This window comes from Procambarus clarkii, chromosome 1 (assembly GCF_040958095.1).
Source record: "Procambarus clarkii isolate CNS0578487 chromosome 1, FALCON_Pclarkii_2.0, whole genome shotgun sequence".
Lineage (NCBI taxonomy): Eukaryota > Metazoa > Arthropoda > Malacostraca > Decapoda > Cambaridae > Procambarus > Procambarus clarkii.
In genome coordinates, this window is record NC_091150.1 from 22,627,859 (window position 1) to 22,645,312 (window position 17,454).

Here is a 17,454-nt window from a genome sequence, read left to right on the forward strand (position 1 = left end):
CTGTATCTATCGATGATTTCTGTGTTGTTTACTAGGATTTCTCTGGCGATGGTTTGGTTGTGGGAAGAGATTATAAGTTCCTTAATGGAACTATATTCTACCCACCTCAAGACTCCGCTCCAATATAGAAGCATCAAGAAATATGGACCAATAGGCTTTCTACATCTATATAGTATTTTTATGAAAACCTGCTCCGATTAGAATGGAACGTTGTGTGAAAATTTCAAAGCAATCGGCGAAGAACTTTCGGAGATTAGCGATTTTGAACAAACGAACATTTTCATTTATATATATATATATATATATATATATATATATATATATATATATATATATATATATATATACACAACTTTAGAACACTTTCCCACCAGGAGACTCGAACCCTAGCCAGAACAGAAGCCTTCCAGTAACTAGCCTTAAAAGAGATGGTAATTTCTTAAAAGAGATGGTAAGGGTCTGAGCAGGTGGTGGAGTGGGTTAAGGCGTACCTGTTATGCCAGTTGCTGGAAGGCTTCTGTGCTGGCTAGGGTTCGAGTCTCCTGGTGGGAAAGTGTTCTAAAGTTGTATACTTCACTCTCGTGTTTAGGAGAGTTGTGCCTTATATATATATATATATATATATATATATATATATATATATATATATATATATATATATATATATATATATATATATATGCGGAAAATCCACAGAGAAATATGAAATGAGGTGAACGTTTCGGCTTTGTTAAAGCCTTTGTCAACACCAGACTGAGTCAGTCTGGTGTTGACAAAGGCTTTAACAAAGCCGAAACGTTCACCTCATTTCATATTTCTCTGTGGATTTTCCGCATAAAATGATCAGTGTTTTGTGATCGTCAATTGCATATATATATATATATATATATATATATATATATATATATATTGTCGTGACGCTGAACCCCGGTTCATTCCGAACACAGCGATTACACAACACATAACACCTTGCCTCAGCAACCGTTACTACCACCGTGTACTCCTACACCCACCAGACCCTTGAGGCGTACCACTAGGTTTGTACTGGAACACAATGAATGAACATACGGAAGGTATTTAAAGGCCGTCGGGTTTTGTCATTTAATTACAAAGAATAGACTCTGACAAATAATACTATATTAATTAACATACTCTATTAGGTCAATACACTTCCAATACCCATAGACCACTTGACCTCCGCGATCACCACCCACACTCGTAACTTCCGCCTAAGTCCCTAATACGGAATGATTACTACAACGCTCCACACCCGGTTAGTCTTACATTCAATACTCACATACTGCAGACTTAACTTGGTCACTAAGATCACAACAGGCTCTCGCATAGCTGTCTGCTACACTTCGCTGCTGCCACAAACGAAGACCTCGGAGGACTTGCTAGTTCAACTTCCACAACCAGACTGCCTCCAGTCAGCCATGGCCTCAAACATTTCACCACGCCTCTTGAGGAAGGTATAATCCGATTAACCTTATCCCTAGAGCGGTAACCTTGTTCCTAGAAGCCTGACGAAGAATAATTCCTCTTTCCAGGAATTATTAATTTGGCTAAACAGCTTCGGTCTTAATCCATTGACCTTTCTTAGATATGTGATCCATAGTCTGTCTACTTACATGTACTTTCAATCATCATTCGTTAAGTGTTGTAGTAATGATCCTCTAGCTAATAATTCCTACTAACTTGTGGATTACAACACCACTCCCCTCCTTAAACACGCATATGTCCCCATATGCATCATTGCAATGGTTCCATTAGTGCAAGGACCTGGAGGATGCACCCACCATATGTGTACAACTAAAAAATCATCCAATAAGTTCATCATACACACAATGAAATAAATTAAAATTTTCCCCGACATGACTCACAACACTTCTCCAACATATACATTATATTCACATCATAGCACAGGTAAAATAGTCTGTAATAATTTTTCCCATCTCCAACAATGCACATATACCTAAACTGCTGACATATAATTACATACAAACATAACCATAAAATTACATGGACCAGAATGCTGGCACTTAAACAGAAATGACACTAGTCATTAATATATACACAACACATATATATCTAAGGTTCTTCATCCTTAGTAATTATAATTTAACATCTTGCCCTGTACTGTTGACATAAGGGCTTACAATGATCACAATGTTTCACTGGCCTCCTCCACAATTTGCAGCATCACCTCTCTTGTCTTCGTGTCCCATGGTTGCTAGGTCATAGATCCTCCATGACCCAGACAAAACCCAGGCTGTCCAGCCTGGTGAATGTTGTCAATGTCCCATCGTTGCTCTGAGCTAACGTGATCCTGGCCTCCAGAGCAACGGAGATTCCTACCCCAGGGTCATGTTCCCTCGGGTCTGTGCTGACGTCTCGTTCCAGGGCACCAATCCCAGAACGCTGTAGATACCTCACAGCTCTCTGGTCTAGGCCCATCCGCCCAGAGTGTGTCCACCTGTATTCACACCTTCCCGACCGCTGTACTGTACCTGCAAAATATTCCCTCGGAGCCCCCTGGCTCGATCCCATTATTACATAACCCCCTCGGCTCCTTACTCTCTCCCCGTATATAGCCTGAGCGCAGCTGCAAAACCATTGCAGCTGGCCCTTATCCCTGCTTTGATGTCAGGGGGCGAATTTCGCCTATAACGTCACGTTGGCTTCACTTCCACCCCCTTTTTTTCTAGAATAACTGAGTGTAGCCTCATAGCTTCCCTTCTACTCTACCTGAAGCTCTGTGACATGATCCCGGGGGACCTTCTCATGCCTAACACTCAGTAATGGTGCCGATGAGGTAATATACAGTATATACATACACATACATTATCACAATAAATACCTCATTAAAATAATTTCACAACTAATGTCACTAAGGCATCATACTGCCACTGGCTCGCTTCTAGCGAGATTCCTGTAACAACTTAATTAATGAGAAATTAGTATATCTACTTGGCTCGCTCACTGCAACCACCAACACCTGAAATTTTGAAATTCTACATTATAATCTTATCCATAAGACTTACCCACTCCGACATAATTAATAATGAAAATTTTAATGAGAATAATGAATTTTTATTAGTCTTTTATGAGTTTTGCTAGATATATCGACGTGGCTCGCCTACTGCAGCCACCAACTCCTGCAATTATCCACATTTCATCTTATCCATAAGACTTACCCACTCCGACACACCATTACCTCTGATGACCTCAATATAACGCCACACATCCCCACAACCACTTCCTGCGTCCTAACGCACCGACCTTGCTACGCCAATACTCACCTTACCGACCACTACCTGGCGCCCCTGCGCCACCATATACTCCAAAGCACAACACCACACTCCATACCAGGCGTCCAAACGCCACTACACTACACCACCCAATGGCGTCCCCAACGCCCTCAACACAACACACGGCGTCCCCAACGCCATCAACACAACACACGGCGTCCCCAACGCCCTCAACACAACACACGGCGTCCCCAACGCCATCAACACAACACACGGCGTCCCCAACACAACACACGGCGTCCCCACGCCCTCAACACAACACTCAGCGTCCCCAACGCCCTCAACACAACACACGGCGTCCCCACGCCCTCAACACAACACTCGGCGTCCCCAACGCCCTCAACACAACACACGGCGTCTCCACGCCCTCAACACAACACTCGGCGTCCCCAACGCCCTCAACACAACACACGGCGTCCCCACGCCCTCAACACAACACACGGCGTCCCCAACGCCCTCAACACAACACAGCGTCCCCAACGCCCTCAACACAACACACGGCGTCCCCCAACACCATTACCACCACAGGCATATGCCTTGCGCCAGAGCGCATCAAAACACCACGAGACGTCACCACCAATAACACCACCAATAAGTAACCAGACGCCACACACACTCCCTTTTCTCTCGTAATCCATTAATTACCTGACCAACACTCGTCAGGCATAATTTCTTGTGTAGTGGCCACCCGCCACACACTACCACCTGCGTTAACATACTTCAACGCTAATGTCTACAATACACCCGGTGTTACAACAACCAGTTATGCTACACATGCTACACCTTGGCGCTACAATGCCAACAATGTCATGCACTATACTACATCCATGATATCCACAGTGAAAACATGCACATTTCACTACAGTAAATACTATGCATTACGCTGGCGTCTAATAAGCCACTACACATGCATTACACTACACACCACATGCATTACACTACACACCCCGGCGTACAAACGCCAATACACAACCATGCACTACACCCGGCGCCACACACCCCCACCAACGGGACACGCTCCCCGTGTCCCACGCTAACACTCTCCATAATGCTACCTGCACCCACAAAAAAATCTCCCTGGCCCTCTCCAGGGTACAGTAGACGGCGAACCCCAGACGTCAAATTACGCGTCGCTCGCTATGCCAAGGCGTCCATAATTCACTGCGCCTATTTTCTGTATCTACACCTGACAACGCCGGAACTCGCACAGTACTTTAGGTAATATTTCATTATCCTTAAAATATTCGATTTACACGTTACATGAAATTTAATTAACTTTAAATTACGTAGTTTACACGATTAATTTCACCTTAGCAACGGTTTCTCACTATTTCCGCCTTACCAACGATATAAAACAAGCTCCAAGGTGAGGCTCGCTTGGCCCGCACATGGCCGCACATGGCCTACGCTGGCCCACATTCACCCGCGCTAGTTTACCTCGCCACGCTGTATAATCCGCACTGCGAACACTGTATAATCCACATTACGAACACTGTATAATCCGCACTACGAACACTGCACTTGTTTTGGATCCCGATGCTTCAGTGGTCCAGACTTGCCTCTTAGCCGTCTCTCGTTGCGGGAATCTGGAAAGAAAGAAATAAACCCCACATGTGCCCCACAATGGCCTAGTCCCTTTAATTAACTAACTCCTCTGCCCTGGTCTCACCTGACCCTTCTTTCCTCCGTCTAGTAACCCCCATTCTCACCACAACCCGACGTCTACCATTTCCCGAACATTCCTTCACCAACTAAACCAGAACCACACTTCCTTCATCTCGCAGTGTTCCAAAACCTGTTTGCGCTGCCACCAAATATGTCGTGACGCTGAACCCCGGTTCATTCCGAACACAGCGATTACACAACACATAACACCTTGCCTCAGCAACCGTTACTACCACCGTGTACTCCTACACCCACCAGACCATTGAGGCGTACCCCTAGGTTTGTACTGGAACACAATGAATGAACATACGGAAGGTATTTAAAGGCCGTCGGGTTTTGTCATTTAATTACAAAGAATAGACTCTGACAAATAATACTATATTAATTAACATACTCTATTAGGTCAATACACTTCCAATACCCATAGACCACTTGACCTCCGCGATCACCACCCACACTCGTAACTTCCGCCTAAGTCCCTAATACGGAATGATTACTACAACGCTCCACACCCGGTTAGTCTTACATTCAATACTCACATACTGCAGACTTAACTTGGTCACTAAGATCACAACAGGCTCTCGCATAGCTGTCTGCTACACTTCGCTGCTGCCACAAACGAAGACCTCGGAGGACTTGCTAGTTCAACTTCCACAACCAGACTGCCTCCAGTCAGCCATGGCCTCAAACATTTCACCACGCCTCTTGAGGAAGGTATAATCCGATTAACCTTATCCCTAGAGCGGTAACCTTGTTCCTAGAAGCCTGACGAAGAATAATTCCTCTTTCCAGGAATTATTAATTTGGCTAAACAGCTTCGGTCTTAATCCATTGACCTTTCTTAGATATGTGATCCATAGTCTGTCTACTTACATGTACTTTCAATCATCATTCGTTAAGTGTTGTAGTAATGATCCTCTAGCTAATAATTCCTACTAACTTGTGGATTACAACAATATATATATATATATATATATATATATATATATATATATATATATATATATATATATATATATATATATATATATATATATATATATAAATATATATATATATATATATGTATATATTCACAATAGAATTCTTTCAATAGAATCATGAAGCCGTTTCTTTGAATTACATACCATGAACAGTGTAACTGAGGGAATTATCTAATTCGTGACCAGAGCCTCATTGATGCCATTCTATAGCTGAATACATTGCCGTCCAATTTGCACGGCTGGCTAGTTGTCTTTGCAGGATTTTCCAGAGGGTGTCCTTAACAGCCTCGTTCATGGAATGGCAGCCTCTTTTTCTCCCCAGATAGTTTTTTTTTTTTTTTGAGATATATACAAGAGTTGTTACATTCTTGTACAGCCACTAGTACGCGTAGCGTTTCGGGCAAGTTCTTAATCCTATGGTCCCTGGAATACGATCCCCTGCCGCGAAGAATCGTTTTTTCATCCAAGTACACATTTTACTGTTGCGTTAAACAGAGGCTACAGTTAAGGAATTGCGCCCAGTAAATCCTCCCCGGCCAGGATACGAACCCATGACATAGATCTCGCGGAACGCCAGGCGAGTGTCTTACCACTACACCACGGAGACTGCTATCTGCTATCTGTGATCTGACCACTGTGATCAGTTGACTTCGTGTATGGAAAAAATTTACATAAATTGTTAACAATATTTCTATAAATCCTTTAATCACAGATCTGTGTTTGACATTTAGGTAAATACTCCCCTGTCCTCCATGTATATAGAGTGTGGGAAGTAACTTCGTACTTTATATTAATTTATGTAGAGAGAGCTTAATATTACTTTTTACTCTTTTCTGCCCATCAGAAACTAGTGTAGGAAGAGGAAGTGGTGAGGCAATGAGCGAGCAGGAGGACTTATGGCTGCGTGCGGCCACACCTGCCGAGGAGTACTTGGAGGTAGCACACCAGCACGGGACCGTCCTCACCTGCTACACTCTCCACCTCTCCTCTCACAACCCTCTTCACCAGAATACACTCACCTCTGCCCTCACTCACCTCTACAGGTGGGAAGAGCCACAACCTACGTACACTCACCAGGCTTGTCTTGTGAGGGACAAATACTGAGGGTGTTGGGACCACTGTGAGACACTGAGGGTGTTGGGACCACTGTAAGACACTGAGGGTGTTGGGACCACTGTGCTGTGAGACACTGAGGGTGTTGGGACCACTGTGAGACACTGAGGGTGTTGGGACCACTGTGAGACACTGAGGGTGTTGGGACCACTGTGAGACACTGAGGGTGTTGGGACCACTGTAAGACACTGAGGGTGTTGGGACCACTGTGAGACACTGAGGGTGTTGGGACCACTGTGAGACACTGAGGGTGTTGGGACCACTGTAAGACACTGAGGGTGTTGGGACCACTGTGAGACACTGAGGGTGTTGGGACCACTGTGAGACACTGAGGGTGTTGGGACCACTGTGAGACACTGAGGGTGTTGGGACCACTGTGAGACACTGAGGGTGTTGGGACCACTGTGAGACACTGAGGGTGTTGGGACCACTGTGAGACACTGAGGGTGTTGGGACCACTGTAAGACACTGAGGGTGTTGGGACCACTGTGAGACACTGAGGGTGTTGGGACCACTGTAAGACACTGAGGGAGCCTTAATACAATATGTGTGAGCTATTGCTACTATTTTACTGCATTATTAAATTACCATATATTTATGGCCAACTCTTATACAAGGGTAGGATAATATTAGACTGGAGTTGTTGAACAACTTAGTCTAACCTAATTAACTGCACTAACCTGGTGTAAGGGTAGGATTTTACACTTGTCTAGAGTCGAACCAATTGTACAGCCTAGCAATTATTTACATTGTCCGTGGTGTAGTGGTAAGACACTCGCCTGGCGTTCCGCGAGCGCTATGTCATGGGTTCGTATCCTGGCCGGGGAGGATTTACTGGGCGCAATTCCTTAACTGTAGCCTCTGTTTAACGCAACAGTAAAATGTGTACTTGGATGAAAAAACGATTCTTCGCGGCAGGGGATCGTATTCCAGGGACCTGCCCGAAACGCTACGCGTACTAGTGGCTGTACAAGAATGTAACAACTCTTGTATATATCTCAAAAAAAAAAAAAAAAAAAAATTGTGCAGTTTCTTATGACAACACAAGTTGTGTTGTACATATTTAATAACAATAACCATAAGTATATTTTAACTATAATCATTTATTCACCTTTGAGTGTTAATGTGTGTCTCTGTACCAACTAAGAGTGATAATGACGAGCTAACCTAAAGTGAAACCAGCATAGACAGGCGTTACCACTCAAATCATTTGTGTGTATGATTATATATATAGTGTGTATTAATTTTAAGAACCTCCAAAGAGATAAGATGTCGTAACCTAGTACAAGAGTGACCCTAGGCTACCACCAACAGTGTTTGTTCAGCATTTATGAGCAACACCCCGGCAACAAGCCCAACAAGGCTTAGCCCTAGTACAACTGCAGCAAGGCTTGTCCTAGCAGCCATCATGTCTAATGCAGGAAAAATGAAACAGGCCCTCACAGGTTTTATAGTTCATTTAACCAGACAGATCAGTAAATACAAAGATCTGTGTAATCATATTCCAGTTTATTATGTCAAATTGGAGGACTATCATAAGGCTGCCAAAAAGAAATTTAACCAAGTAAGAAGTCAAATAGAGAAATATGTAGCTGTTTTTATTGATACTAGTATAGATGATGCAGTGTTAATGGTTATCATAAATGAACAGGCAGATTCTGAAGATGCCATTCAAGCCAAGTTACAGTCCATTGTCAATGTAATAACACATTGCAAGGCAACAACAAACATTACAACAATAGCTTCCCTTAACCCAACACAACCAGAAGTCAAACTACCATAAATTTGCCGAAAGTTTGCCTACTTTCTCTGGAACAGAATATGAAAGTTGGGATAACTTCATGGAAAAATTTGTTGATGCAGTGGATGCTAATGCAGCTATCCATAAAACCACAAATTTACATACTTACAAGGTCAGTTAAAAGGAGAGGCTTTAAACGAGGTATGTAATTTAACATTATCAAATGATGGGTATGATAGCGCAGTGCAGCTCTTGAAGGAAAATTATGCTGATCCAGAACGAGCTGCCGCACTTTTAGTTAAAAAATTGTTGGACTTACCGTCCATGGATGGAACAACTGACTCACTCCAAGCCTTTAGATTGGCGCTTGAGTCATTACTTAAAGTACTCAGCCTTAAGGTTAATTTAAATGGTGGTGAGTGGATAACTAAAATTGCTGTAAGATGAAAATTACCCAGTGAAATACTAGATAAGCTGTGTACCTTGCACAACAAATCCTCTCTAATATTACCGGAGATTACGGAAGGTTTATGCCATGTTATAGAAAGACAGAGAGTCGACACAGATGATAAATCAACACTTAAACCTCCGTTAACCACCCACAGTAAACCACAGAGTACACACAGTACTCCAAATAGGTCGAAAACCACTACATCCACCTCAAGGTGGAAACAAGGTAGTGTGAGCATATGTGCAGTGGGTTATCTTGAGATGCTTTCAAGGCTTTTAGTGTCCCCGCGGCCCGGTCCTCGACCAGGCCTCCACCCCCAGGAAGCAGCCCGTGACAGCTGACTAACACCCAGGTACCTATTTTACTACTAGGTAACAGGGGCATAGGGTGAAAGAAACTCTGCCCATTGTTTCTCGCCGGCGCCTGGGATCGAACCCAGGACCACAGGATCACAAGTCCCGCGTGCTGTCCGCTCGGCCGACCGGCTCCCCGACCGGCGACTGGGTGCCTTTAAACTTACAGTTAATGTGTCACCCAAAGTGTTGACTCCCAAAGGTGCTGTAATATGAAGGATGTGTTTGTTCTGTGATGAAGAACATTCCATGTACAACTGCAATACTTACCCTAGTCATGCTACACGTGTAAGGCAACTCAAGGAATTGCACAGATGCACCAGGTTATCTTGAGGTTATCTTGAGATGATTTTGGGGCTTTAGTGTCCCCGCGGCCCGGTCCTCGACCAGGCCTCCACCCACAGGAAGCAGCCCGTGACAGCTGACTAACTCCCAGGTACCTATTTACTGCTAGGTAACAGGGGCATTCAGGGTGAAAGAAACTTTGCCCATTTGTTTCTGCCTCGTGCGGGAAACGAACCCGTGCCACAGAATTACGAGTCCTGCGCGCTATCCACCAGGCTACGAGGCCCCTCCCCCGGCGAGGGGGCGAGGCCCCCTACGAGACACCAGGTGTCTAAGGTCACATAACCACGATATCTGTGCAACCCAAATGTGCACCGGCAATAGGTGCAATAAGAGTCAACACCATGCAGTACTGAATGGGGACACAATTCCAAAGTCTCCCAAACCACAGGTGGAGGTAGGAACTTCCACTACAGTACAATTCTGTAGAGTACTTCCAGATGTAAGTGTACTATCAACAAAGTGTAATTATAACTCAGCTTTGCCCACTGCCCAATTACTCTTTAGAAACAGAAGGTCCAATGTCATCATTCGTGGATTATTTGACCAAGGATCCCAAAGGACATTTATCACCAAAAAATTGATAGATGCCTTGAAACTTAAGCCTGTACGAGAGACGAAATTAGACATAGCAGGATTCCTGACTAACTCAGGAGCCCAAATCTACAAAGTGGTCCAACCTTTAGTACGTTTAGGCGGATATGCCCGAATGGTACAGGCCCTTGTCGTAGACAAAATCCCATCAGACCTGTATGTTTATGATCTAGAGACAACAGCCAAATTCCTAAAAAAAAAGGGAATCAAGTTGGCTGACAAAATCATGTCTGATCACCTCTCCAATATTGGAATCCTTGTAGGCTTAGACGTCTACCATGCGTCTATCAAAGGAAAAGATAAACAGCAGGGAATGAACCTCTTAACATCTGCAGGGGGTCATTTGCTAAGAGGCCCAATATTGAGGCTGAAGCAACCCACACCTGTAGACACCTACAAGTCAACTCAGTGATGGTTTCATGACTAGGTGAACAGTCACCCCTGCAATTCAGAGAAATGTCTGAAGATGAGCTTGATCCCCCCCTGTACATAAAGTATGGGATCTAGCAACTCTAGGCATAGTCCCTGAACAACCTAGTCCAAATGATGACTGGACTTACAAACAATACCTGGACTCAGTTGTCTACAGTGACAATCAATACTGAGTCAGGTTACCATGGAAGCTGAATCATCCTCAGCTACTCATAAACCATTTCATGGCACAAAACCAATTAAGGTCACAGGTGATGTGCTCACATAGACATCCTGAGAACTTGAAATTGTACCATGATATATTTACAACAACAACGCGATACCAAATTCATCGAGGTTATTAGCAATGATAACTCTAAGAAAGGGCATTATCTGCTGCACCATGCCGTATTTAAGAATTTAGCTACTACCCCAATAAGGATAGTATTTAATTGCAGTGGCAAGACCAAGCACAATAGTGTTTCATTGAATGACTGCCTTCAAACTGGCCTTAGCCTGACTCTAGGACTGTATGATGTGCTGTTAAAGTTCCGCATCAGAACTTATGCATACACGGCTGACATCAGTAAGGCATTCCTTAGGGTAGGTCTCCAGGAAGAAGAAGACTGTAACTATACAAAGTTCTTATGGATCAAGGATCCTAACAATCCAAACAGTGAATTAATCACCTACAGGTTTGCATCAGATTTGTTTGGTGCTACTTCTTCGCCATTTCTGCTTCAAGCTACCTTAGACACACACTTGAAGAAATCTAATAGCCCAAATAAAACTGAAATTAGCATCAACCTGTATGTGGACAATTTCCAAGGAACAACCAACAGTGAAAGTAAACTGATGAACGTATATCACGAGGCCAATCGAGAGTTATTCGGAGAAAATATGCCTCTCCAGTCATGGGTCTCCAACAATACCAGTTTGAATCGAGTGACCGAAACAGAATTTCCCGACTACAAAGTATCCCAGAAGACAAAGGTACTAGGCGTCAAATGGGATACAGCTTGAGATCAGTTGACCATCAAATCGGTGGAACCAGATACCACCAATCTAACACTGAGGAAACTACTATCCCAAGTCAACAAACCCTTCGACCCATTGGGACTATTAAGTCCAATCTTGATAAATAGGAAGTTGATAATGCAGGAAATCCGGGACCTCCTCCACTCAAAAAGGAATGAGTAGTCTATCTTCGTCCCTTTCAGACCACTGGAGTAGATTTCACAGGAGCACTAACACTGATAGGCACCAAGGATAAAATCCCAGTGAAGGCATAAATCTGCCTATTCACCTGGCTCCTGGCCTTAGCCTGACTCTAGGACTGTATGATGTGCTGTTAAAGTTCCGCATCAGAACTTATGCTTACATGGCTGACATCAGTAAGACATCAGTAAGGCCAACCGGCTCCTATTTAGGGAGCTGGTCGGCCGAGCGGACAGCACGCTGGACTTGTGATCCTGTGGTCCTGGGTTCGATCCCAGGCGCCGGCGAGAAACAATGGGCAGAGTTTCTTTCACCCTACGCCCCTGTTACCTAGAAGTAAAATAGGTACCTGGGTGTTAGTCAGCTGTCACGGGCTGCTTCCTGGGGGTGGAGGCCTGGTCGAGGACCGGGCCGCGGGGACACTAAAGCCCCATAATCATCTCAAGATAACCTCAAGATAGATAACCTGTGCCACAACAAAAGGAGTGCATCTAGAAGTGACTCCTGATATGAGTGCCGAGGCATTCTTACAGGCTTTCCGCAGGTTTGCTTCACGTAAATCCTACCCTAAGTTAATGATTTAAGACTTAGTGGCAGTCACTGCTACTAAGTCCAACTTAGAGGCAGGGAAAGCATGTCTGAGGGAAATCTGTAACCACCTAAAGATGTGCACTGCCCTAAATCAACGGCAGTGCCACTGGAAATTCATACCTCCCAGAGCACCATGGCATGGAGGATTCTATGAACGCATGATTGTTACAGTAAAATGGTCTCTTCAGAAAACCCTACACTGCCAAAAGATTGACATGCAAGAGCTCCGAACCGTTGCCATAGAAATAGTAGCTCGAGTTAACAACCGACCACTTACCTAACTCTCTGATGATGTTTCCCAACGTGAACCATTAAGTCCAGCTCATCTGGTGTATGGGGGACTTCTGAGACCTCTAGTGTCCCTGATGGATGAGGAACCTGAAGATCCTTCATATGTCAGAGAGAGTGATTTGGTACGTTTCAAACATCTTTCAGGAGTGATAAGTCAGTGAAATGACGTATGGACACGAGAATACCTTACTGCTCTGAGGGAGTATCACTACATAACAAACAACCCCTACAACAGAATTAACTTGACCTTTGGTGACATAGTTCTGGTGGACAGTGATGGGCCCTATAGGGGCTCAGAGTGCCCTATAGCCCAAATAGTCTCTGTTCATCCAGACCGTCAGGGCATCTTGAGAATAGTGAAAGTTAAGTGCCGAAGCAACACTACTCTCAAAAATTAGAGAAATTAGTTTTTTTAGAACTGGCAGGAAAAGAAGACGCTCAACGACTTCCAACACCCGAAGTGCCAGTTTGGGACATAAGTCCAGAACGGACTGCTGCAGGAAAGTGCAAGCTCAAATACAAGCAACTTTATAATTCTGAGGACGAGGAATAAAGTGTCTCCAGTCCTTACTGAGACTTTGACCCGTATTTCCCCCCCACCCCCCAGAATTATGTCAGAAATCCGACACACATGTTAACATTCTATAGTTAGCCATTACCAAATTTAAAGAAAATGGAAGTTTTTCGTGATGTCATCACAACAACACTCCCATTACCTCACGTATATTTAAGCTTCCACAATTATTCTTTAAAACCACCGCCTAGTGTTTAAACTTAATAAAATAGTATTCACTAGGACTAAATATAAATAAATACACCAGAAAAATATAGCTTGACTCCCTAAATCCATAAAACAGAGTAGGACCAGGAATATTATTGGAACAAAGGATGCCTCAGGGCAAGTCACATGCTCACTCAGACTCAGATAGAATTAAAACAAAGGGACAGGAGGCAGAATGTCTCCTTGAGGTTTGCATTCACGTCACTGCAGAGGTTAATTGAGACCGCCCAATAGTGATCCAGCCACAGTGATCTCTACATCAACCATGAGAAGTATTGTATCCGGTAAACCAATTTGTGTATATGATTGTAGTGGCCATTATAAATTGTGTGTAAGTTTGCCGGTTCTGATATACCAACAACCCAAAACCAGGGTGAGCCTGGTTTTTACTATTACCATTGTTTCCTTGTTGTATATCACATTTGTGAATGCAGTTTAGTTCTCTGTAATTTATTCACAGGCTGAATGTAACGTACAGTCCACTTATAATCATAATTCAATATTGAAGTAACAAAAAAATACAAAATAAAATATTCACAAGGAATTAAAACAAATAACTGCCTACTAGGATTCCCCACATGAGCTGTGTACACCTTGGCACTCGAATCAAGTCCTTCATTGTGTTAAGGAAGGAAGGAGTGTTGAGGAAGACAGTTGCATTTGTACAGTGGTGTTGAAGGGTTGAGTGTTGGCGTGTTTTTGCAGGAAAGTTGGGTTGCTGCGGGTGTGTTTGCGGCTGCGGGAGGGGCAACTGTGGCTGCGTCAGATGGAACACTGCATCATTGACTTTAAGGTACCTGCTCCTATAGTTGCACCTCTGCTGCCCTCTGCTAGCTCTCATTTTTGTTACATGTTTTGTGTTGCAAATTTAAATCTTGCCTCAGCTTTCTGCATTGTAAATACTTTTTTCTGTTGTAACTATTTTGTAGTTTTGTTAGTTAACCTACTTTATATCTAACTTATGCATCAAGTGTGTGAGAAACATCTAATATTTTCATATTGTAATTTAATTATTTATACTGTGTTCAAGTTAAGTAAATATGAAACAATAAGTGTGTAGTATACGACATCCTCAGGTAGTGTAATAATTATTATTGTCACTAGAGCTTAAACTGGTTAGACTGAGTGTGGACGCTTCTCAATAGACTGTTGAGGGAGCTGGACTGGAAGAAGTGGAGGAGGAGCTCACTCGTGGCCGCTACAACACTGCCGACGGCCCCTTGTGGCGTGTGAGGCTCCTCGCCCTGCCTGCGACACAACCTTCCACCGATCAAGATCCGGCTTTCTGCCATAGGTACGCCCTCCTGTTTGGTGTCCATCATGTATTAGCCGATGGCTTCTCCAACATTAAAATCTGCAACATGTTGCATTCCATCCTGGACGACGTTATTGCTGGCCGGCCAGTTGATGACGAGGTCCAGTTCGGCCGACACCTCGGCAATGAACTCTTACAAAAGCTTTACCAAGAAGAGGAGAAAAAGTTACTGGAGGATCCAGAACTAAGGGAAAAGGTCACAAGATCGCTGGCGGAGGGTGCTGACTGTCGGCCTCTGCTACTAGACGTCTTTCCTGCTTCAGGAACTACTGAAGTAAAAACCTCCTTTGTTAATACTCACTTTGACAAAGATATATCCCAGCTTTTCCGTCAAAAGTGTAAGTCAGAGAGAGTGAGCCTACACTGTGGTCTGGTGGGAGTCATCAATGCCACCTTCATAGCCCTTGTTAAAGGCCGCTGTCAGTTTCCTCCTGAACTGATGTTCCGGGCTGGCCATGATGTAAACATACGCAGATATTACCAAGGTGACACCTCTGACATTCTTGGCAATCATGTTCCCTTATTTGGCTTCAGGATTTCTTTCAAAACCTCTCAAGACCTCATGTCAAATTTCTGGCCTACGGTAAGGGAATTTCACAAGCAATTTCAGTCCCAACTGAATGATCGTTACCCACTGAAAAATGTGGCACTAATGTTAAGGAACAAATCTAAATCTGAAAATATTGATGACCATTTCCAATCGGTGGAGGCACCGGACAGATATTGCACTATATCCAATTTGGGTGATGTGACCAGCATGTTCACAGGTGTTGGAGAGTGTGTGAAGGTGACCAAGCTGACGAGGAAGGCGTCTATACGAGCCATGAACAGCTTCATGTGCTTATATGTGCACTCCCTCCACGGCCGCCTTGATGTTACCATTGGCTTCTCCACTCGCTTCTTGGATCATAACTTTGCCCAAGCTTTCATGGACATGTTGAACACAACTATTTCAACACTGTGTCACGCCTGATCATGTGTCGTGCATGACCATGTATCCCAACCATGTCACGCCTGATCATGTGTCTCCCAACACAGAAGCAACAGCACCTCCAATATACAACATGAGCTCTTGACACAAGAACTCTTGTGACCACGGCTCAGCAGTGTTCCCAAGTTGACACAAGAACAATGTAATCATTGTCCTGAAGACCGTGACCCTTGGTGAGGGACCAGAGTCTTAGAGGCAGGGGACGAGGTGTTGTTAATGCTGCTGCTGGTGTAGTCAAGCCACATGTTATATGCTAATAGACTTGTTTGATAATAATATAAAAAATAATTCACTGAAGGTATTTTATACACCATGTAATTAGAGTAATCATATCCTCTGCAATTTTATGCAAATATATAATATTTTTTATTATTATTATTATTATTATTTTAATTATTGTTTTCGTTATTATTATAATATTTATTATGTTAAAATTATGCATTATTGTTTTCATTATGCGTTAGTAGCGAGGACTACAATGTTACATACCCTGTATTTACACGGAGTGATCTTGGAACCTTCTTATGATAACTCCACACTTCAAGAAGTGATCTTGGAGCCTCCTTATGATAACTCCACACTTAAAGGAGTGATCTTGGAGCCTCCTTATGATAACTCCACACTTCAAGGAGTGATCTTGGAGCCTTATGATAACTCCACACTTCAAGGAGTGATCTTGGAGCCTTCTTATGATAACTCCACACTTCAAGGAGTGATCTTGGAGACTCCTTATGATAACTCCACACTTCAGAGAGTGATCTTGGAGCCTCCATATGATAACTCCACACTTCAAGGAATGATCTTGGAGCCTTCTTATGATAACTCCACACTTCAAGGAGTGATCTTGGAGCCTCCTTATGATAACTACACACTTCAAAGAGTGATCTTGGAGCCTTCTTATGATAACTACACACTTAAAGGAGTGATCTTAGAGACTCTTTATGATAACTCCACACTTCAAGGAGTGATCTTGGAGCCTCCTTATGATAACTACACACTTCACAGAGTGATCTTGGAACCTTCTTATGATAATTCCACACTTCAAGGAGTGATCTTGGAGCCTTCTTATGATAACTACACACTTCAAGTATTCGTTTGCCTTGTTCGGGTAGAATGTAGACACAGTAGTCGCTTCTGTATATATTTATTGAGTGAGGCAAACAGGTGTATAACTGGCCAACCGAGGTCCACCTACTCTGAGTCTGTGAGGAGAACTGAGGCTGCTGGGAGCATCGCTGATGCTCCTCTGTCTGGCATGACGTCAGAGGCCTACTTGCCTGTGATTGGTTACATTTCAACT

The 17,454-nt window shown here is 43.6% G+C and overlaps 1 protein-coding gene across 5 annotated transcripts in view; it reads left to right on the forward strand.

Moving 5' to 3' along the window:
• LOC123753850 (uncharacterized) overlaps positions 1–16,447 on the forward strand; it is a 490,864-nt gene extending 474,417 nt beyond the window's left edge. For 3 of the 5 annotated variants that reach the window (XM_045735819.2, XM_045735833.2, XM_069321373.1), the window contains 3 exons: positions 6,804–7,002; positions 14,554–14,641; positions 14,994–16,447. In XM_045735819.2, the coding sequence (XP_045591775.2) occupies positions 6,804–7,002; positions 14,554–14,641; positions 14,994–16,136 (1,430 nt within the window). In that variant the 3' untranslated portion in view covers positions 16,137–16,447. Of the gene's footprint in view, positions 1–6,800; positions 7,003–14,553; positions 14,642–14,993 lie in introns of all 5 variants that reach the window. The other 2 variants (XM_069321286.1, XM_045735841.2) reach the window with 2 other exon arrangements.
• The last annotated feature ends 1,007 nt before the right edge of the window (positions 16,448–17,454 follow it).